Source organism: Mobula hypostoma, chromosome 3 (assembly GCF_963921235.1).
Source record: "Mobula hypostoma chromosome 3, sMobHyp1.1, whole genome shotgun sequence".
Lineage (NCBI taxonomy): Eukaryota > Metazoa > Chordata > Chondrichthyes > Myliobatiformes > Myliobatidae > Mobula > Mobula hypostoma.
The window spans coordinates 18,831,386-18,855,753 of NC_086099.1; the positions used below are offsets into that span (position 1 = coordinate 18,831,386).

The 24,368-nt window shown below is 42.6% G+C and overlaps 1 protein-coding gene across 1 annotated transcript in view; it reads left to right on the forward strand.

Annotated features, from left to right (window-relative positions):
- LOC134343357 (uncharacterized) overlaps positions 1 to 24,368 on the forward strand; it is a 56,027-nt gene that overhangs the window by 26,647 nt on the left and 5,012 nt on the right. The window contains exons 3-4 of the mRNA XM_063042057.1: positions 9,161 to 9,319; positions 11,398 to 11,488. Coding sequence (XP_062898127.1) covers positions 9,161 to 9,319; positions 11,398 to 11,488 — 250 coding nt within the window. The remainder of the gene's footprint in view (positions 1 to 9,160; positions 9,320 to 11,397; positions 11,489 to 24,368) is intronic.

Genomic DNA, 24,368 nt, shown 5'->3' on the forward strand with positions numbered 1-24,368 from the left:
CTTTGAGATGCCATGGCAGCATTAGTCAAGACTGCCCTTTTTCACAGAGCTGACTTTTTCATCGGAGACTGTCCTTTTTCTTCAGAGAAGACTCCATTACCTAACTACCTTCAGCTAATTTGCAGTGTCAAGGGAGGACACAACGTCTGTGGTCCTTTGTTACTTGCCTTGTTTCTCTTTATTTCCTTCTTACTTGCTGACAAGCTGACTCCGTCTGACCTGTACTATGATGAATATCTAATACACCCATAAGATTTATGCCTGATTCTTGACTTCCAAAGAAAACTTTCTAGACAATATCATCTCCAGATCCAACAAAATGATCCAGCATTTTAATGTTTACCTGCACAGTGCTTTTTCTGTAGTGTTTATACTTTATTCTGCATTGTTACTGTTCTACCTCAATGCACTGTGAATGAATTGATCTGTATGAACAGTACGCCAGACAAACTTTTCACTCTATCCTGGTACACGTGACAATGATAAACCAATACCAATGGCGGTTCGGCTACCTAAAGTGTATCTTTCACGGAGCTGGTGATCTGCCTGTAGGACTTGATGTTGGTCTCAACCTATGGGAACCCACGCAAAATGCTGGGGAAATTCAGCAAGTCAGGCAGCATCTATGGTGAGTAATAAACTCGACATTTCTGGGCTGAGACCCTTCATCAGGCCTGGAAAAGAAGGGGGAAGAAGGCAGAATAAGAAGGTGGGGGTGGTCGAAGGAGTACAAGCTGCAGATGATAGGTGGGGGGAGAAAGTAAAAGTAAGATGGCAGTGCACTCTGACGAAGAAGCCTCTCGAGGGGCAACCAAAAGGCGATATTATCTTTTGTAAATGTATTTTTTATGATCACAAGTCCCTGCTGGACTTTAAGAACATAAAGTACTCAGGTCTACCCCATCAGCAAGTTGCTCGTTGGTGGAGAAACGGAAGGGGCTGGACTTGGTGTGGCTGTACTGCTGCCTGCTTCAAAGAGGCATCAGAGGAGTCAGTGCACAAAGGCTGGGTGCCGCCTGACAGAGAGAGATAGTCTTAGTTGCTTCTCTTGTGAGAATGTCTGTAGGACATTGATAACGTGGAATGCTGCAAGTGCGATTAGTGTACAGTGGGGGTGCTGCAGGACTTCAGTCATAGCAAGGAGGCATTGTGGCGCAGCGACCAGGCGCGAGTCAGTGCTGTCCTCTAGTGTTAGCTTGGCGGAAGACAAGCTGTATTGTGTTCGACTGTGACTGCTGCAACATTCATAGGCTCAGGGACTTGGACTGTGTGACTGTACTTTACTGATATTTTATATGTGCTTGCTACCTTATATGTGCAGTATTTGCTTTGTGCTGAGTATATGAATGTTAGTACTGTGTTTTGCAGCTTGGCCACAGAATAATGCTGTTTCATCTGGCTGTATCCATGGGTATTCATGTATGGCTGTATGATAATTAAACGAACTTGAACTAGGAAGGTGGGTGGGTGTGGAAGAATGAAGTACAAAGCTGTGATGGGATAGGTGGAAGAGGTAAAGGGCTGGAGAAGAAGGAGGATAGGAGAGGACAGTGGACGAAGGGAGAAAGGGAAGGGAGTGGAGCACTAGAGGGAGATGCTGGAAGTTGAAAAGAGAAGAGGTCAGAGGTGAACCAGGATGGGGAATGGAAAAAGAAAGAAGGAAGGAGAGGGAGGGTAGAAATTACCAGGTGAGAAAAATCTATGTTCATACTGTCAGGTTGTAGGCTAAACAGACGGAACATGTAGTGTTGCTCCTCTAACTTGAGTGTGGCCTCACTGTGGCAGTAGAGGAGACCATGGACCAACATATCTTAACCTTATATATTTATGACTTGATCTTTAATTTCTGCCCCTAAATCCCCTGACGTTAATCAATCCACTTTATATTTGTTGTTGCTTTTTATGTACACGAAATGTAACCTTTTCAAGGATAGTGACATCAGTTTTTGACTGAGAATCGCCTCTGGTCACACTAGTGCACTTAGGGTTCAAATGCTTTAAAACTAATTGTGTGACTTTTCTACCTAAAGTGAGTTACATTTGGCTAAAGTTTTAGATTAGATTTAAATTAGCTTTATTTATCACATGTACATTGAAACATACAGTGAAATGCATTGTTCGCGTCAACAACCAACACAGTCCAAGGATGTGCTGAGGGCAGCCCACAAGTATCTCCATGCTTCTGGCACCAACATAGCAAGCCCAGAACTTAGTCATCTTAACCCATGTGTATTTGGACTGTGGGAGAAAAGCGGAGCACCCAGAGGAATCTTACGCAGTCATGGGGAGAACGTACAAACTCCTCACAGACAGTGATAAGAATTGAACATCAGTTACTAGCTCTGCAATCTTTACATCTGAATGTGGGGGACCATGGTATTTCCATGAGCATGATTGTTCTAGGCAAATTTTTCTACAGAAGTGGTTTTCCATTGCCTTCTTCTGGACAGTGTCTTTACAAGGCAGGCGACCCCCGCCATAATCGACACTCGTCACTCTGCCTGGCGTCAGTGGTCACATAACCAGGACTTGTGATATGCACCAGCTGCTCATACGACCATCCACCACCTGCTCCCATGGCTTCACTTGACCCTGATCAGTGTGACACCTCACCCAAGGGTGACTTGCAGGTGAGTGGAGGGAAGGAGTGCCTTACACCTCCTTTGTTAGAGACGTATCTCCACCTTGTCACCCATAAGTTTATACTAGCCCATTTTATATTTTTAGAAAACACTGAACTGGCACTGCACAGCAGACAAGGGTCAGTGATATAAGATTTTAATTTATTTATTTATTGAGATACAGCGCAGAATACGCCCTTCCAGCCCTCTGAGTTGTACCGCCCAGCAACCCCCGATTTAACCCTAGCCTAATCATGGGACAATTTACAGTGACCTATTAACCTACAAACCGGTAGTTTTTGGACTGTGGGAGGAAACTGGAGTGCCCAGAGGAAACCCATGTGGTCACGGGGAGAAGGTACAAACTCCTAACAAACAGCGGCGGGAATTGAACCTGGGTCACTGGTACTGTAAAGCGTTGCGCTAACCACTATGCTGTCATTCTTGCATGCACCTCTTGAAAGCACTTAGGCCTGGAAAATTCAATTGATATCATTGGACACATGAGACATGAGGTATTTCTTTATTTACTTATGGAATGTGGATGTCAGTGACAAGGCCAGAATTTATGTCTATCCCTAATTGTCAATGGTGGAGAGTTGCTGGCTTAATTAATTACAGTCCTTTCTACTGAAGGCACTACTACAGTCTGTTGGGTAGGGAGTTCCAGGATTTATTTCCAATGATAGTGTAATGGAGGATTAACAGTATATTTCCATCATGATGATGTAGGGACAGCTCTACCAGAAACAGGGATGGTCTCATTAATAGATTTACAGCAGCATAACAAGCCATGATCGATACTCCATTTCAATCTTCATCTTCCCTCGGTGAAGTCCACGCTGCATGTGCTGAATGAGCTAAGTTCAGAATCAGAATCAGAAACAGGTTTAATATCACATGTCATGAATTATGTTGTTTTGTGGCAGCAGTACAGTGCAATACATAATAAAACTGCGAATTACAGTAAGAAATATAAACTGTGGTTAATTGGGACACATCTGGACCAGTACAAATATGATTATGAGAACACACAGTCCCCTTTTATTGTCATTTAGTAATGCATGCATTAAGAAATGATAAAAATGTTTTTCCAGAATGATATCATGAAAACACATGACAAACCGACTTAACAACGAACAAAAACCACATAGTTATAACATATAGTTACAACAGTGCAAAGCAATACCATGATTTGATAAGAGCAGACCATGGCATAGTAAAAGTCTCAGAGTCTCGAAAGTCCCATCATCTCACACAGATGGTAAATCCCCAGCGCCGCCAACTTGCCGATGCAGCATCCTGGAAGCATCCAACCACAGTCCGACTCCGAGTCCGTCTGAAAAACTCTGGCCTCCAACCACCTATTTGACACCGAGCACCGAGCACCATCTCTGCCGAGCGTTTCGATCCCGGCCCTGGCAACAGGCGATATGCAAAGCCAAGGATTTGGGGCCTTCGTCTCCAGAGATTCTCAATCATACAGTAGCAGCGGCAGTGAAGCGGGCATTTCAGAAGTTACTCCAGATGTTCCTGTGTGCTTTCACGGCTGTCCCCATCAAATCCGGATTGATGCACGGCCCCCCTAGTTATACATACTATATTCATTCGGAACGGCCACGCGCGCTGCGTCGCGCAACCATCTTCTCCTCCCTCCTTTGGGGCCAATTAAACGACTGCCGCAATTAGCTGAAGTTTTATGGAAATCGTTTAAAAGGTATAAAAAAGTCAAACTACCATTGAGTCAAAATTTATGTATTTAAATGAAATACAGAACAAATTAGAACACTACCAATACAACTACAGTACTATAAAACTGTGTATTAGTTCCTAATAGTATTGTTGGAGAAATTAATCCAGGGTACATTGCCATGTTCTTTTTTTTTTTAATTTTATTTTTATTTGGATAAGGAATTCACAATTATCATGTACTTTTTTCACACATATAACCTTTTCCATTTTTTTATATGTATAAAACTACAATTATTTATACATTCTTAAGTACACATTGAGATGATATAAAAGGAAAATAAACATTTAAATAGATAATTATGTACTGTGGTAAATCTAACCTATTAGGCTAAGTAATGAAATTAGTTGTTAAGAAAAATGGTAATAATAGTTTCGATACAACCCTTCTGGACCATTTCCACTGGTCCAAAATGTTGCATACAAGCCTATATACCAACCATTGTAGGTGTTTATATCCCAATTTGTTCGTGCACCATGTTCTTTTGATTGAACAAAATCAGGGCAGACACCTAGTGCAGGTAATGGACTGCCTCCGTGCAATGCTTTTGATGATTTCAACCTCCAAATCTTCATTTTCATTGTAACATTCAAGATGGTTGTTGATACAGGAAGGAAGGAGGTACAGAAACATAAAGGCACACACCCAGCAATTCAGGAACAACTTCCTCTCCTTTGCCATCTGATTTCTAAATGGACATTGAACCCATGAACCCTACCTCACTTTTTTGCATTATTTCTGTTTTTGTACTACTATTTTTAATTCAACTATTTGATATACATACAGTATATTTACAGTCCTTACTGTAATTCTCTTTTTTCCTATATTTATCCTGTATTGTACTGTTGCTGCTAAGTAAACAAATTTCACATCATTTTCCTGTGATATTAAACCTAATTCTGATTCTGATTCTTCAAATTCTTCATAGTTTCTAACTTGTTGAAGTAGTGAAATTGTTTCATTTTCACTCTCAGCGGTTTCAGGCATCTCCAAGCCTGAATGCTTGAAACTCTAGTGAGCAAAACAGTTCGGAATTGTCTCACTGCTTATCTTTCACCATCAGTGACAAAAATCACAGCTTTTTGAATACAAATACATGCAAATGATGCTATTTAAAAACTGTTTGCTCTCAGCATGGTGTTGTGTCTAATGGCCACATAAAGTGCACGCATATGATGCTAATTAGAAATTGTTCAGCAACAGCCTCCTGTCCCAATTAAGCAGCATAGTGTTCCAAATAAACGAATGGAATCCGAGCTATTTTCTCGATTTTTAAAAATATGTTCTTTAAAAGTTGTCCCAAATAAGCGGCTGTCCCGATTAACCAATGGCCCAATTAACTGGAATCCACGGTACACAATGGATTCTGTACACGGTGAATTCTGATTAATTGTGATACACCTGGACCAGTACACTTTGGCCCCAGTGAGCCAATGTTTCATGGAAATAGTTGAAAAGGTATAAAAATAGACAAACTACGATTTAACTGAGTAACAAATTTTATATTTAAATGAAATACAAAACAAATTGGAAGACTACCAATACTACTACACTGTTATAAAACTGTGTATTAGTTCCTAATACTTATCAATGGTGAATTCCTCCAGAGTACTCTGCTGTGCTTTTTCAATTGACCGTAAATGAACAAAATCAGGGCAGACACCTAGCGTAGATAATGGACCTCCTTCATTGCCTTCATGCATAAAGTAGTGTCAAAAATTATTGCTTCTTAATTTGGCATCTGCCAGTCCAAATGAATGACATAACACAAGCACATGCAACTGTTTGGTCTCAGCATGGTGTGGTGCCTAACAGCCACACAAGTGTATGCGACTGATGCTAGATGTTTCTGTTCTTTAAGAGTTGTCCCAAATAAGCAGTTGCCCCAATTAAATGATGGCCCAATTAGTGCAAAAAGAGAGGGGACAAAAATAATGAGGCTGTGTACATGGGTTGACTGCTCCAATCTGTGGCCATTAGACGCTTTGTGAGTATTAAAGATAAAGCTTTTGAACTATTTTGCCTGGAAGGACTGTGAATGTTTGCTCTACCCACTCGCATTATTGTACCCTTTGGCCAATTGTTGTACTTTCCCTTCAATGTGTCAGCCTGCTGGGATTCAGGGAAGAAACATTGGATTTCATTCCCGAAGATCATAAAAAAACCGCAGGTGCTGGAAATCTGGAAAAAAAAAACCAGATGCTGGGAAAATTCAGCGGGTCAGGCAGCGTCGGACAAAAGAGAAGCAATCAACAACTTGGGTCTGCAATGCTTTGTGAGAACAGTTTCTACAGTTTTTCTAGCATTTTCTGTTTTCATCTTGGAATTCAGTTCCTCCACCAGTGCTAATGCCTGCTCGTTTCAATCAATGGTTTTAAAACGCAGGTCTCCATGCTCACCCTGCTGTTTGCAGGAACATTGAGTCAAACATTCATTGGCCCTGGAACATTAACAAAACCAATCACAGGCAGATTTTGGTCTGCCCAAAATCTGTTGGGCTCCAGTACTACAAGATGTCCACAACTAAATGTTGCAGGCTGCTACATTTCATAGGGCAGAATTATGTTCTACAGGACACAGTGAATTTCAGTATGACAAACACATGGCTTGTTGGGGACAAGGCATCCCTTTAGAACAGAGATGAGGAGGAGTTTCTTAAGTCAGAGGGTGGCGAATCTGTGGAATTCGTTGCCACATACAAGTGTGGAGTCCATGTCATTGGGCATATTTAAAGCAGAGGTTGATAGTTTTTTAATTAGAGTGTTAAAGATTATGGAGGGAAGCCAGAAGAGCAGAGTTGAGGGGCATAATAAATCAGCCATGATGGAATGGCAGAGCAAACTCAATAGGCCAAATGGCATAATTCTTCTCCTCCTTTTTGTGGTGTAATCTAGAACGTTCTGTCACTGCAATCAGAGGGAACATGGGTAAAAATCTTTGGACTGAATTGCTCATGGAACACAAGTGGAAAATAAATTGCTGTTAATCTGATAGAAATGTAAGCACTGGATTAATATACCTTGTGATGTGAATGAAGTGATGTGATATGGATGGTTATACGGTATGTTTCAGATTTAATGAATGAAGTTTGGGGAAAAGTCTGTCAACTGCTTACCATTTCATTAGAATGAGGACCCAATTACTCAGTCTGTTTTACTTGCAGTGGTGTCTGCAATCCACCAGCACCATGAATGCAAATTAAAAATCTCTTTCTATAGCGCTAATGAGAAAAGTTAAAGATGATCTTAAAGCATTGGGCTGGGTCCCACTAGCAGTTCTGAACAGAACCAGCAGCATGTGCTGTATATGTTTAAACAGCTATATTTCCAGAGAGTACCACTGTATGTACTAGAACTTAAGAAATAGAGGCAGGAATAGGCCATCTGGCCCGTTGAACCTGTTCCACCATTCAATAAGGTCATGGTTGCTAAAATTCGTTATGTGTGCTTTCCTGGTTCAGCTCAGAGTCACATATGTATTTGCAAACAAAGGACACAAAACACATGTTCAAGGCCACATGAGAACACCTTATTAGAATTAGTTCAAATGCAATACAGAAAGAAAGCAAATGCTTACAGGAGTAGCAGTACAAAAATCCAAATAATACTTATCATCTCCAAATGAGCTGATCTGCGGAACGTCGGCAGACTTTCACACAGCCTCCCCCAACACCCCTCCCCATACTCCTACTTGTTCAACATATTGCTCCTTTTTTCAGCTGTAGCTTAGCTAAAGAGACCCCCCCCCCTCCGCACCAAGAAGGTGCCCCTTTCATACCCTTCAAAAACCCTTACCCTGGTACTTCTCCATGCTTTTGGCACCATGACCTTGCCTTCCCATGAAAAAAACATGTTTTTCACTATTTTCCACTGTTATGGCTATAGACATGTACTCCAGCCATAACTTTCTTAAATCATTGCTGTGGACTTGTTTTCTGGTACTTTCCAAAACAACCCCTCCCAAGCTAACAGTACTTTGTCTTAGTGTCTTCAATTTTCTTTTAGTCTATACCAAGGAGGAATCACATTTAACCTCTTCCTTACTGTTGCTCTGACTGTAGTTTCAGCTCCTTTTCCCCAAAATCCTTAATTTCCCTGCTTGGGAATAATGAAGGAATTTTTTAACCTTTTGTGATCAATGTAAATATGCCCCTGGTGTGAGCGCAGTCAGTGAAATTGGACAGGAAGGATCACATTACAGTAACATAACCAGCCTGATTGTCCATAAGTAACCTTACTCTCCGGCTAACATTGGTCCCTGTAGGAGCCGTGTATCTATTTCCTGTCTGTATTGTATTTTGTGTTGCGTGTTTATTGTGGGTTGTGATAATTTGTCACGTGGAGTGGGATATAGTAGAAGCAAATGAGTATAGTTACATATTCACGCTTTGTCCTAGTTAGTTAGTTTAGTTTAGATGAGTTGGGGGATGATTTTTTTTTTGTTGACTGCTAATTCAAACTCTAATTTAGATTTATTTCACTATATCGCTCATTTAGTTTTGTTAGTGTTTTATCGCTAAGATCCTTTGTCTTTGCATAAAAAAGGATCGAACGTACTTTTTCAACTTGGAACTCATTATCTGGCAGTGTGTCATACAATGTCAACTCCCGTACTCAGTACCTATGCCACCCATGAAATCCAACTCCTAAGGGAGTGGTTTTGGTTTGTTTTCAAGTAACCACTACAGTTCCTGTGATTCAAACAAGCAGGTCTTTATGTCAGGCAGCAAAGATCAAACCTTCTGTCTTTCCTCAGTCTAATTGGAATCTGGTGTTTACTATATTTTCAGATAATCATGTTCAAGTTTCGGAAGCCCAGACAGAAAAAGTTGAAAAATCAACGAACATCCCAACAACTAATTATACCTCAGAATCCTTCAACGCGATGTTTGAGAACTTCACGTACTCTAACGAAAATGATAAAACAGTGACATTTAGTTACACTAATGGTAAGACACATTGTTTTGCTTTAAAAAAAAGTGCTTTCAGGAAATGTCTTACTAGTTGTGAAAATCTGTGACCTAAATGGAGTAATTCTATGTTTGTTGTCTATGAGAGCAGAGGTTGACCAATGGACGTTGCATCCCAGCTGTAAAGCACAAGCCAGGGCTGTACAATGTGGAGAACAAGCAGTTGTCCGTGCAGCAGGCTCTCCCTTTCCACACAGCTGATGAATCCAAAGGAATGGCAGAGACTGATACGGTTTGGTACCAGCTGCATCGCAGGGGTTGCCAGTCAACGCCGAGCTCAGTGTAGGACTGCCATAGGGACTCCGGCTTAGGAACTTTCCTCAGGGTTAACTCCCAAAGCCTTCCCCATGAGTGGGTATAGTGGAGGTTTGGTATCAGAGTTCTCCTTCTCCAAGATGAGATGCCAGCCGTGGCTGACAAACCCGATCTGTCCAAAGCAACTGGTCTTAAGACACCAGTAACTCGCCTTTGCCCCTTCTCCTGTCAGTAGAAATGGTTCGGCCTGGTGTAGTAGCTAAGCCACACATGAAGTCCAACTCTTAAGAGAGCAGAAGGTTTGCTTAACTATTAGCTGTGACCTGAGTGCACACAGAAAACAAATTTCACTCATGACTATTATTTGGGTTGAACTATCTTTTTACCTCAAATGCATGAGGTAAATATGATTGGGCTTGAAAATGATAATTTCCTCACTCCATATCTTTTTAGTGTTGGGTCATCTGTACCTGGTGCACAAACTAGGTTAGTGATGAACATGTCACCAAGCAAGGCCTCTGGGCTTGAGTGAGAAAGTCTGGAAACTGGATTTTTGCCTGTCAGACTGACCATGATTAAAATTTGTCAGGACGATCCACTTGTAGGCGTGGAGACTGACGACCGCCGCCAGCATGTTCAGATCCATTTTTCCTGCCCATCATTTATCAAGTGCTCTGAGTCCATAGCAGTAGCATGTCCAGGCCTATTTCAATGATGAGGTAACTACCACTCACTTGAAGATAGATGTCAGCAGCACAGGTTACCACTGTCTGTTCCACTCTACCTTTTATGGGAAGCCATGGGAGTGCATTTATAACTTTTGGAAAAATTCTGTCCCTATAATTGTAGGAACAGGATTTATTTCAATACTTCTAGTGTTATTAATGCCTCATATCAGAAGCCTAACATCCAATGTTTTTTTGTTTCCTGGAAATTTTTTAAAAATCTACAGGTGATCAAAATCTGAAAATATTGAAAATAGCCAGCAGGTTGGGAAGCATCTATGGAAGAGAGACAGAGTTAATGTTTCAGATAAAACACCCTTCATCAGAACTAGACGAATGAGTTAGTTCAAGTTATGGAGGGGTGGGTGGGTGGGATATAAGTAGGACTAAGAGAATTTCTACTCCCATCCTTTCCAGTTCCAGTGAAGGAACTCAGCTCAAAATGTCGACTGTTTAGTTTCCTCCACAGATGCTGCCTGACTTGCTGAGTTCCTCCAGCATTTTGTGTGCATTGTTCTGGATTTCCAGCATCTACAGAATCTCTTGTGTTTAGGATGAACAGAATAGCTGTGATAGGTTGAGAAATGTAGTGGAGATAAATTATGACCAATTGAGGGAGTTAAAGAGCAATATGATAAACAAAAGAGTGTGAAATTTGGGTGTGTCAGTCATGTCCTTGATCTGTCTCTGATATTGTCACGATTTGCCTCTCACCATATGCTTGACTGTCTTTCCGAGCATGATAAAGGATCGATCATTAATCTTTAAATTAGCAAGTTAATATTACATTTTATTTTTGCTTATCATGTTATTTTAATTTTAAATAATATGCAGGACAAATAAGGAGAGGAGCAGGCTAATTAGCATGTTCCACAACAACATGGCCAATTATAACCTCAATTGCATTGCTACTTTATATGTAGCAATTCTTCATCCCCCACGCTTATCAAGAATTCTTCTTTATCTGCCTTATTTATACTTAAGGACCCTGCTTGATAGAGATTGTCTCATTCTACACGTGTTACTTTCTATAGATGACATAAGTGTTGTTAACCTAATATAACTCTGTCCTTTAAGGAGCTACTTGGAAAATTGTCATGGTGGTCCTGGGTGGGATAACATTGGTTCTCGGAATAATTGTGCTGATTCTCAATATCATTCATGACAAGTAAGTACGAAAATATTGATGTTATCAATGAGTATTCACTGCATTGTGCAAACAGTTGATTTAAATTCACAATAAATCAGATGTATCACGAGTGTGACAACCTGAACCTCTGAAAGAGAGTTGGTTGTAGTGTCTCTCCAACTGCTTTTGTTTCATGAACAACATGAACTCCAAGTTTTGAGATAGTCTCCCTAAATAGTTCCTTCTCAAAACAATTATGTTGTTTGCACAGCTTTAAAAAATACACTTTAAAATAATTACATCATGCATTTCTGGGCAGAAATGGTCAAAAGTGATCAGACACTTAATTGTAGATTAAAGACTTAATCAGTAAAGGAACCTTTCTCAGATTATGAAATTATGGAACAGTTTGCACTAACGTCCAAAGAGCTAGATCACAGAGGAGCAAGAGTTTGCTACCGAAGTTCCACATGTCCAGTTGGTAGAAACCAACCATTAATTGATAATTGGTTTATTATTGCCGCATTTACTGAGATACGGTGAAAAGTTTTAGTGTGCCATCCACACTGGTTATACCATACAGATGTACGTTGGTACAAAAAAACCTGCACAGGTAGACAAAATAGTCCATGACAGGGTAGATTGAGTCTGTGCTGGTTTGGTGGCTGGCCCCTCCCATTAGTACTGCCCTCCAGTGTTTGCTCAGTGTAGTACAAGCCGGATTGCCTTTGTTTGCGGCTACACTAACGCGTGATGAGAAATTGCTGCGCACTTGTTCTTGCAGAAATGTGGCTCCAGGACAACATCCCATGCACCATCAGTCTACTGGCCATGATACTTGGGACCTGGGCTCTATCTTTGTTTTGTGTCTGTACGTTATACTGCTATTGTAATTATATGTGCCTTTCTGGTGGCAGGTTGGAGATGCGTCTCTACCAAAGGATATGTGAGGTGCTCCTTCCTACCGCTAGCCTGCAGGACACCTTTGGGTAAGGTGTAGCACCTGATCAGGGTCACATTAAGCCATGGGTGAAGGTGATAGATGGTCGTATGAGCAGCTGGTGCATATCACAAGTCCTGATTATGCAACCACTGACGCCAGGCAGACAATTGCTGAAGAGTATTGATAGTGACAGGGGTCACCCATCTTGTAAAGACACTGCCCAGAAGAAGGCAATGGCAAATCACTTCTCTAGAAAAACTGCCAAGAACAATCATGGTCATTAGACCATGATCACCTCCGTCATATGACACGGCACATGATGAGGATGATGATATGTGTCTTGTGTTGCACGTGACTGTTAGTACTGTGCTTTGCACCTTGACCCTGATGGAATGCTCTTTCATTTGGCTATATTCATGTATATGAATAAATGAAAATTGAACTTGAGGGATCAAAAGTTCAACATGAACGTATTAGAAGTCTGTTCAAGAATCTTGTAATTGCTGTCCTTGAACTTTGTGGTATGTGTTCTTAACCTTTGTATCTTCCATCCAATGGGAGATGGAGAAAACTAAGGTGCCAATGGTCCTTGATTATGTCGGTTGCTTTCCCAAGGCAGCGGGAAGTGTAGACTGAGCCAATGGAAGGGATGGACTGAGTTATGCTCAGAATTCTTGGAGCAGTTGGCATATGAAGTTGTGATATGTCTGGATAGAATGCTTTCTTTGATGCATCTGTAACAATTGGGGAGAGTCATCTGGGACGTGCTGAATTTCCTTTGTCTTCTGAGGAAGTAAAGGTTTTTATGTGCTGTCTTGGCCAGCACAACTACATGGCTGGACCAGGACAAATTGTTGGGGACACTTACACCAAGAACTTGAAGCTCTCAACCATCTCCATCTTAGCACTCTCAATATTGGCAGGGTGTGTACTCTGCCATGCTTCAGGAGGTCATTGACCGGCTCTTTTGTTCTTACAACATTGAGGGAGATGTTGTTGTCTTGACACTTTGCCACTAAGCTCTTTATCTCTTTCATAAGTCCGACTACAATGATTGTCATCTGCAAACTTGGAAATAGTGTCAGAGCAGAATCTGGCCACACAGTCATGAGTCATAAATAGAAAATTCTCTCTGTACATCTGAAATAGAGAGAAAAGTAGCCTTTGGTGGGCAAGGTTGAAAAGTTAGCATTTATATTTTCAAATCTTCTATATTTCTGAGGTATAATCTGGTAGCAAGATTCTGTCCTTCTGTGCTGAACCTCAGAAAATTAATTATTTTATTTACACAGAAGGTTAAGGATGTATTAATTTTATTTATTAGGAAATTATCATGAGAGTAAAAGGGTGGAAGATAGAAAAGTTCAAAGTAAAATTTATTATCGAAGTACATACATGTCACCTCATACAACCCCGAGATTCTTTCTTCTGCAAGAATACTTAGCGAATCTATAGAACAGTAACTGCAAAAAAGATCAATGGACAACAAACTGCAAATGCAGATATAAGTAAATAGTAATAAATAATGAGCATGAAATAAAAAGATAAAAAGTCCTTAAATGAGTGTAGTTGTCCCCTTTTGTTCAACAGCCTGATGGTTGACGGGTAGTAATTGTTCTTGAACCTGGTGGAGCGAGTCCTGAGGCTCTTGTGCCTTCTACCTGATGACAGCAGCGAGAAAAGAGCATGGCCTGGGTGGTGAGGATCTTTGATGATGGATGCTGCTTTTCTATGGCAACATTTCATGTAGGTGTTCTCAATGATTAGGAGGGTTTTACCCGTGACGTACTGGGCTGAATCCACTACCTTTTGCGGGATTTTCCACTCAAAGGCATTGGTGTTCCCATACCAGGCCGTGGTACAGCCAGTCAGCACACGTTCTACCACACATCTACAGACGTTTGCCAAGGTTTTCGATGATATACCAAACCTCCGCGAACACCTGAGGAAGTAGAGGCACTGTTGTGCTTTCTTCACAATTTTATTTACATGATGGGTCCAGGACAGGTCCTCTGAGATAGTGACACCCAGGAATTTAAAGTTACTGACCCTCTCCACCTCTGATCCTCTGATGATTACTGGCTCATGGACATCTGGTTTCCTGCTCCTGAAGTCTACAATCATTTCCTTGGTCTTACTGACATTGAGTGAGAGGTTGTTGTTATTATACCACTCAGCTAATTTCCCTCCTGTATGCTGATTCATTACCCCTTTTGATACAGCCCACAATAGTGGTGTCATCAGCAAACTTGAATATGGTATTGGAGCTGTACAGTCATAGGTGTAAAGCAAGTAAACATCCCTGAGGTGCTCCTGTGCTGATGGACATCGTGGAGGAGATGTTTTTGCCAATCTGAACCTGACTGGGGTTTGCAAATGAGAAAATCCCAGATCCAATTGCCCAAGGGGATATTGAAGCCAGGTCTTGGAGTTTACTGACTAGTTTTGAGTTGATGATGGTATTATATGCTGAGCTGTAACTCGATAAAGAGCATCCTGATGTATGCATCTTTGCTGTCCGAATCTTCCAGGGTTGTGTGAAGAGCCAGCTGGATAGCATCTGCTCTAGACCTGTTGCTTCAGTAGGCAGATTGGAGCGGATCCAAGTTGCCACTCAGACAGGAGCTGATGTGTTTCAACACCAGCCTCTCAAAGCACTTCACTGTGGATGTAATGCCACCAGGTGATACTCATTTGGACAGGTTATTACGCTATTCTTGGGCTCCAGTTTGATTGAAGCCTGCTTTAAGCAGGTGGGTAACACACGCTGCCAGAGCGAGAGATTGACGATATCCATGAATATACCAGCCAGTTGGTCAGCATCGGTATTCAGTCCTCTGCTAAGTGCCCTGACTGGACTGGATGCTCTCCTTGGATTCACTCTCTTCAAGGCAGCCTGTACATCTCCTTCAGATACCAAGACCAAAGGATCATTGGATAGAAAGCAAATATGAGAAAATAGGATGCCAGGCAGGGTAGTGGAATGTTCCTCTTGTGGGATGTTTGACGGCGGGGAAATCTCCAGTGTCCCTGATGACTACACCTGCAAGAAGTGCATCCAGCCGCAGCTTCTAACAAAATGCGTTAAGGAGTGGAGGTGGAACTGGATGAACTACGGATCATTCGGGAGTCTGAGTGTGTGATAGATAGGATATATAGAAAGGTAGTAACACCCAAAGTGTACGGGAAGCTGGGTGACAGTCAGGAAGGGGAAGGCACTATGGGTAGTGTCCTAACAAGATGGAGTATGTTGCCATGAGAAAATAAGATTCTCCCGGTAGAAGAACCAGTGTTGTCCCTCAGAAGACTTCACTGAAAACTAATCTGGCACTTTATTGCTATCTCCTGGCTTTGCTGTGTGCATATTGATTTGAGCATTTCTTACAGCATTGATTACTTTTCAAAAGAAATTCAGTAGCAGGGAAGTATTTCCTTTTTTTAATGTTCTGACAGTACTTTAAAATAAGAGGAATTGCTTAATAATAATTATTAAGGCCAGTGAAATTATCTGAGACATTTTCGATTCAGTTGCAGGGCATAAACCTCCTAATTGACAGTATGGGGGCCTGAACAGATTAGATTTGGCAGTTATTTCCCATGGTAGGGGTTTCTAGGACAAGAGGGCACGATTTCAGGATTGAAGGACGTCCTTTTAGAACTGAGAAGCGGAGAAATTACTTTACTCAGAGAATAGTAAATCTGTGGAATTTGTGGCCACGAGCGACTGTGGAGGCCAAGTCATTGGGTGTATTTAAGGCAGAGATAGATAGGTTCTTGATTAGCCAGGGTATCAAAGGGTATGGGGTGAAAGCAGGGGAGTGAGAATGTCTGGAAGAATTGGATCAGCCCCTGATTGAATGGTGGAGCACACTCAATGGGCCGAATGGCCTACTTCTGCTCCTATATCTTTTGGTCTTATGGTCTAATCTTCTGACTGCACTCTAAGCTTTACCCTCCTAAAGATTGCAGTGCAATACCTTTCAACTGTACAAAGCACTTGAACTTCTGAGCATTTTTTGCATGCATACGAAAACATCATGTAAATTTATGATTTTTGGTCCAAGTGTGGAACTTTCCAACGGGGGTGGCAGACTATACACCCTATAATAGACAATAGACAATAGACAATAGGTGCAGGAGTAGACCATTCTGCCCTTCGAGCCAGCACCGCCATTCACTGTGATCATGGCTGATCATCCACAATCAGTACCCCGTTCCTGCCTTATCTCCATATCCCTTGACTTCGCTATCTTTAAGAGTTCTATCTAACTCTTTCTTGAAAGAATCCAGAGAATTGGCCTCCACTGCCTTCTGAGGCAGAGCATTCCACAGATCCACAACCCTCAGTGTGAAAAAGTTTTTCCTCAACTCCGTTCTAAATGGTCTACCCCTTATTCTTAAACTGTGGCCTCTGGTTCTGGACTCCCCCAACATCAGGAACGTGTTTCCTGCCTCTAGCATGTCCAATCCCTTAATAATCTTATATGTTTCGATCAGATCCCCTCTCATCCTTCTAAATTCCAGTATATATAAGCCCAGACAATAATCTAATACTTTGATTCATATCCTAATTCCCAATAATCAGCACTAGGAATGTGGATTTATAAAGCCTACTGTCCTCCAACACTAAGGATTGCACAGAAGTCCTAACTTAAAAGTTTTCCTTCGTAATGGCACACAGAGTACATTTTGGCTTTTGATACATTTTGGACAAAGAAACAAATTATTTCTATTCCAATCACTCCGAACAAGGATTGAAAATCTGCCATGGGTAGAGAATAAAATTCAGTTCTCTGCAAACAAAATAGATGAAGGGGGCAAAGAAATGGCTCATTCAGCAGACTGCCAAGCTGTGTGGGGAGGTCATGTGACCCTGGCAGCATTTCACATGTCACATTGTTTACTCAATATATTTTGTCCTTGCCTGTTTTCTAACTGAACAAAAATAAGTTCTCACCTCTTGTGAAAGTAAAAGACACAGTCAAAGATCAGTTACTTCCCGTAGTTATTGAGAAAACTGTCATTATTATTTAAATGAGAAATTAATGAATGGAATTTAAAGCTGTCTCCATTTATTCCTCTATTACTAGAAAGACATTTCTTATTAATGTTAACGGCTTTCTGAGAGGCGGGACTGCACAGGCGTGTGACGTCGGGCAGTGCAGCGCGGCAGATTTAAAAGGGCAGACATCCTGCTTCGGGTTTGATTCGAAGAAGGAGTCTGAGAGTCTAAGTGGGAGTGCCAAGAAAGAGATTTTTGAAATTTTCGTTATTTTTTTTCTCCAACGGCTTTCTGAGAGGCGGGACTGCGCAGGCGTGTGACGTTGGGCAGTGCAGCGCGGCAGATTTAAAAGGAACAAAGCCTCATAGAGCGGGCAGCGTAGTTTGCGGGCTGCGGAGTGAGCCGGGAGCAGAATGAAGACTTAAGGGCTTCGGCTCACCGGGCTTAGGCGGAAGCGGGCGAGGCGAGGAAGGTTTGACATTCATTTTCTGTTGCTATTTGAGGAGAGGGGCATTATGACTGTGAGGGCAGTTTGCTGTTCTCGGTGTCGGATGTGGGAGGCCCTGGAGTCTCCAAGCCTCCCGGACGTCTACATCTGCGCCAAGTGCATCGAGATGCAGCTCCTAAGGGACCACGTTACGGAACTGGAGCTGCAGCTCGATGACCTTCGTCTGGTCAGGGAGAGCGAGGAGGTGATAGAGAGGAGTGGAAGGCAGGTGGTCACGCCGGGGCCACGGGAGGCAGACAAGTGGGTCACGGTTAGGAGGGGGAAGGGGAAAAGTCAGGTGATGGGGAGTACCCCGGTGGCTGTGCCCCTTAACAACAGGTACTCCTGTTTGAGTACTGTTGGGGGGGACAGCTTACCCGGGGGAAGCGACAGTGGCCGTGCCTCCGGCACAGAGTCTGGCCCTGTAGCTCAGAAGGGTAGGGCAAGGAAGAGGAGGGCAGTTGTGATAGGGGACTCGATAGTAAGGGGGTCAGATAGGCGATTCTGTGGACGCAGTCCAGAGACCCGGATGGTAGTTTGCCTCCCTGGTGCCAGGGTCCGGGATATTTCTGATCGTGTCCAAGATATCCTGAAGTGGGAGGGTGAGGAGCCAGAGGTCGTGGTACATATAGGTACCAATGACATAGGTAGGAAAAGGGATGAGGTCCTGAAAGGAGAATATAGGGAGCTAGGAAGGGAGTTGAGAAAAAGGACTGCAAAGGTAGTAATCTCGGGATTACTGCCTGTGCCACGCGACAGTGAGAGTAGGAATGCGATGAGGTGGAGGATAAATGCGTGGCTGAGGGATTGGAGCAGGGGGCAGGGATTCAAGTTTTTGGATCATTGGGACCTCTTTTGGCGCAGGCGTGACCTGTACAAAAAGGATGGGTTACACTTGAATCCTAGGGGGACCAATATCCTGGCAGGGAGATTAGCGGGGGCTACTGAGGTGACTTTAAACTAGAATGGTTGGGGGGTGGGAATCAAATTAAAGAGGCTAGGCGTGAGGAGGTTAGTTCACAACAGAGGGATGGGAACCAGTGCAGAGAGACAGAGGGGTGTAAAGTGAGCGTAGAAGCAAAAAGTACAAAGGGGAAAAGTAAAAGTGGCAGGCCGACAAATCCAGGGCAAGCATTAAAATGGGCCACTTTTCAACATAATTGTACAAGGGCTAAGAGAGTTGTAAAAGAGCGCCTGAAGGCTTTATGTGTCAATGCAAGGAGCATTCGTAATAAGGTGGATGAATTGAAAGTGCAGATTGTTATTAATGATTATGATATAGTTGGGATCACAGAGACATGGCTCCAGGGTGACCAGGGATGGGAGCTCAACGTTCAGGGATATTCAATATTCAGGAGGGATAGACATGAAGGAAGGGGAGGTGGGGTGGCGTTGCTGGTTAAAAAAGAGATTAACGCAATAGAAAGGAAGGACATAAGCCGGGAAGATGTGGAATCGATATGGGTAGAGCTGCGTAACACTAAGGGGCAGAAGACGCTGGTGGGAGTTGTGTACAGGCCACCTAACAGTAGTAGTGAGGTCGGAGATGGTATTAAACAGGAAATTAGAAATGTGTGCAATAAAGGAACAGCAGTTATAATGGGTGACTTCAATCTACATGTAGACTGGGTGAACCAAATTGGTAAAGGTGCTGAGGAAGAGGATTTCTTGGAATGTATGCGGGATGGTTTTTTGAACCAACATGTCGAGGAACCAACTAGAGAGCAGGCTATTCTGGACTGGGTTTTGAGCAATGAGGAAGGGTTAATTAGCGATCTTGTCGTGAGAGGCCCCTTGGGTAAGAGTGACCATAATATGGTGGAATTCTTCATTAACATGGAGAGTGACATAGTTAATTCAGAAACAAAGGTTCTGAACTTAAAGAGGGGTAACTTTGAAGGTATGAGACGTGAAATAGCTAAGATAGACTGGCAAATGACACTTAAAGGATTGACGGTGGATATGCAATGGCAAGCATTTAAAGGTTGCATGGATGAACTACAACAATTGTTCATCCCAGTTTGGCAAAAGAATAAATCAAGGAAGGTAGTGCACCCGTGGCTGACAAGAGAAATTAGGGATAGTATCAATACCAAAGAAGTAGCATACAAATTTGCCAGAGAAAGTGGCTCACCTGAGGACTGGGAGAAATTCAGAGTTCAGCAGAGGAGGACAAAAGGCTTAATTAGGAAGGGGAAAAAAGATTTTGAGAGAAAACTGGCAGAGAACATAAAAACGGACTGTAAAAGCTTTTATAGATATGTAAAAAGGAAAAGACTGGTAAAGACAAATGTAGGTCCCCTGCAGACAGAAACAGGTGAATTGATTATGGGGAGCAAGGACATGGCAGACCAATTGAATAATTACTTTGGTTCTGTCTTCACTAAGGAGGACATAAATAATCTTCCAGAAATAGTAAGGGACAGAGGGTCCAGTGAGATGGAGGAACTGAGTGAAATACATGTTAGTAGGGAAGTGGTGTTAGGTAAATTGAAGGGATTGAAGGCAGATAAATCCCCAGGGCCAGATGGTCTGCATCCTAGAGTGCTTAAGGAAGTAGCCCAAGAAATAGTGGATGCATTAGTGATAATTTTTCAAAATTCGTTAGATTCTGGACTAGTTCCTGAGGATTGGAGGGTGGCTAATGTAACCCCACTTTTTAAAAAAGGAGGGAGAGAGAAACTGGGGAATTATAGGCCAGTTAGCCTAACGTCGGTGGTGGGGAAACTGCTGGAGTCAGTTATCAAGGATGTGATAACAGCACATTTGGAAAGCGGTGAAATGATCGGACAAAGTCAGCATGGATTTGTGAAAGGAAAATCATGTCTGACGAATCTCATAGAATTTTTTGAGGATGTAACTAGTAGAGTGGATAGGGGAGAACCAGTGGATGTGGTATATTTGGATTTTCAAAAGGCTTTTGACAAGGTCCCACACGGGAGATTAGTGTGCAAACTTAAAGCACACAGTATTGGGGGTAAGGTATTGGTGTGGGTGGAGAATTGGTTAGCAGACAGGAAGCAAAGAGTGGGAATAAACGGGACCTTTTCAGAATGGCAGGCGGTGACTAGTGGGGTACCGCAAGGCTCAGTGCTGGGACCCCAGTTGTTTACAATATATATTAATGACTTGGATGAGGGAATTAAATGCAGCATCTCCAAGTTTGCGGATGACACGAAGCTGGGTGGCAGTGTTAGCAGTGAGGAGGATGCTAAGAGGATGCAGGGTGACTTGGATAGGTTGGGTGAGTGGGCAAACTCATGGCAGATGCAATTTAATGTGGATAAATGTGAAGTTATCCACTTTGGTGGCAAAAATAGGAAAACAGATTATTATCTGAATGGTGGCCGATTAGGAAAAGGGGAGGTGCAACGAGACCTGGGTGTCATTATACACCATTCATTGAAAGTGGGCATGCAGGTACAGCAGGCGGTGAAAAAGGCGAACGGTATGCTGGCATTTATAGCGAGAGGATTCGAGTACAGGAGCAGGGAGGTACTACTGCAGTTGTACAAGGCCTTGGTGAGACCACACCTGGAGTATTGTGTGCAGTTTTGGTCCCCTAATCTGAGGAAAGACATCTTTGCCATAGAGGGAGTACAAAGAAGGTTCACCAGATTGATTCCTGGGATGGCAGGTCTTTCATATGAAGAAAGACTGGATGAACTGGGCTTGTACTCATTGGAATTTAGAAGATTGAGGGGGGATCTGATTGAAACGTATAAGATCCTAAAGGGATTGGACAGGCTAGATGCGGGAAGATTGTTCCCGATGTTGGGGAGGTCCAGAACGAGGGGTCACAGTTTGAGGATAGAGGGGAAGCCTTTTAGGACCGAGATTAGGAAAAACTTCTTCACACAGAGAGTGGCGAATCTGTGGAATTCTCTGCCACAGCAAACTGTTGAGGCCAGTTCATTGGCTATATTTAAGAGGGAGTTAGATATGGTCCTTGTGGCTACAGGGGTCAGGGGGTATGAAGGGAAGGCTGGGTTCTGAGTTGGATGATCAGCCATGATCATAATAAATGGCGGTGCAGGCTCGAAGGGCCGAATGGCCTACTCCTGCACCTATTTTCTATGTTTCTATGTTTCTATGTTAACATATAACATCTGATTATTAATGAAGTGAAGTTACTATATACTTTTGGTGAATAGAATTATATTCTATTTACTTTTTAACTTTTTGTTTCTTTAGTAAAGATCACTATACTTAAGTGGATGTGATCAGTATTGAGCAGAACAAATCAGAAGATTTTGGGTTAAATTCTAATGCTGGCTCTATGATGAAAATTTGCTGGAACAGCATTTAAGTAACTGCAGAATGTCGTCTGACCCCCATGTCAGTTGCACACTGAACATGAACGAGGAAGTTGGTGCCTGAAGACACAAACTCAATGTTTCAGGAACCTCTTCTTCCCCTCCGCCATCAGAATTATGAATGGACACTGAACCCATGAACACTACCTCGCAATTTTGTTTTGCTTTCTTTTTGCACTGCTTGTTTAATATATATACAGTATTGTACAATAGTTTCAGGCACATATATAGAGCCACAGAAAAATACAGGACAGAAACAGGCCATTCAGCCAATCTAGGCCATGCTGAAACCATTTAAACCGCCTACTCCCATCAACCTGCACCAGGACCAGAGCCCTCCATACCCCTACCATCCATGTACCTATCTAAGCTTTGCTTAAATGTTGAAATCAAGCTCGCATGCACCACTTGTGCTCGCAGCTCGTTCCTCACTCTCACCACTCTCTGACTGAAGAGGTTTCCCCTCATGTTCCCCTTAAACTATTCACCTTTCATCCTTAACTCATGACCTCTGATTGTAGTCCCACCCAACCTCAGTGGAAAAAACCTGCTTGCATTTACCCTAGCTATACCCTTCATAATTTTGTACGCTGCTATCAAATCTCCTCTCAATCTTTTACGTTCTAAGGAATAAAGTCCTAACCTATTCAATCTTTCCTTATACCTCAGGTCCTCCAGTCCCAGCAACATCCTTGTAAATTTTCTCTGTACCCTTTCAACCTTATTTACTCCTTTCCAGTAGGTGGATGCCCAAAACTGCCTGCAAAACTCCAAATTAGCCCTCACCAACATCTTGTGCAACTTCAACATAACATCCCAACTCCTGAGCTCAGTACATTGATTTATGAAGCCTAATGTGCAAAAGCGTTCTTTATGACCCTACCGACCTGTGATGTCACTTCCAGAGAATTATGAACCTGTATTCCCAGATCCCTTTGTTCTACCACACTCCTCAGTGCCCTGGCACTCACAGTGTAAGACCAACCCTGGCTGGTCCTTCCAAAGTGCCACATCTTGCACTTGTCTGCCATTTTTCAGCTGGTCCAGATCCCGCTGCAAGCCATGATAGCCTTTCTCACTGTCCACTACACTCACAATCTTAGTGTCATCCACAAATTTGCTGATCCAGTTAACCACATTATTATCCAGATTGTTGATATAGATGACAAACAACAATAGACCCAGCACCGATCCCTGTGGCACACCACTAGTCACAGGCCTCCAGTCAGAGGTGCAAACCTCTACTACCACTCCCTGGCTTCTCCCACAAAGCCAATGTCTAATCCAATTCATTACCTCAACTTGAATGGCAAGTGACTGAAACTTCTTGACCAACTTCCCATTCAGGACCTTGTCATATCTAGCTAGGGTAGCTAAGACTTTTGCACAGTGCTGTATTTGTCAACATGGAGCAGAGAGTGCACTTGTAAATCTGATGGGAGCAAATGACGTTAGGAATCACAAGGACGGAGAACAGTGGGAGGGGTGTGGGACGGGTGGCCGAGAAGCAGTGCTGGGGCGGGGGGTGGTGTGGGTGCAGACACACCCAGCCTTGAGACACCAGGCAAGATCGTTTGATTCCAAACAATTGGTTTATTGATCATTACAGAATGTCTCCCTGGTGCTTCCTGTTCCCTTCCCTCTCCCTTCCCCTTTTCCGAACCATGACTCCCCCTTCCCACTCTCAGTCCACAATAGAGACCCATATCAGAATCAGGATTATCATCACTCACGTATGTCATCGATCTTTTTTTTGGCAGCAGTGCAGTGCAGTGCATGGAATTACTACAATATTGTGCAAAAATCTTAGCTATTTTTGCACAGCCCTGTTCTTATTGTAATTTATGGTTTTAAAAAATTATGTATTGCTCTCTACCACTGCCGCAGAACAACAACTTTCATGACATGCCAGTGATATTAAACTTGATTTCAATGCTGAAGCCACCATAATTCCCCAACGATTAGCATTCATAACCAAACATGTTTTGCCCTTTCAATCCTGGCATGTGTTATTGGCCTTGGATAGTTCAGTTTGAACTCAATGTACCTTTCCAAAATGACTCTCTAACCCTGGGGAAAAAACTGTGGCCATCTACCTTATGCATACCTCTCAGGATTTTATAAACTTCGTGAGGTCACCCTCAAAGCAGAAATCCAGCATGGCCAGTCTC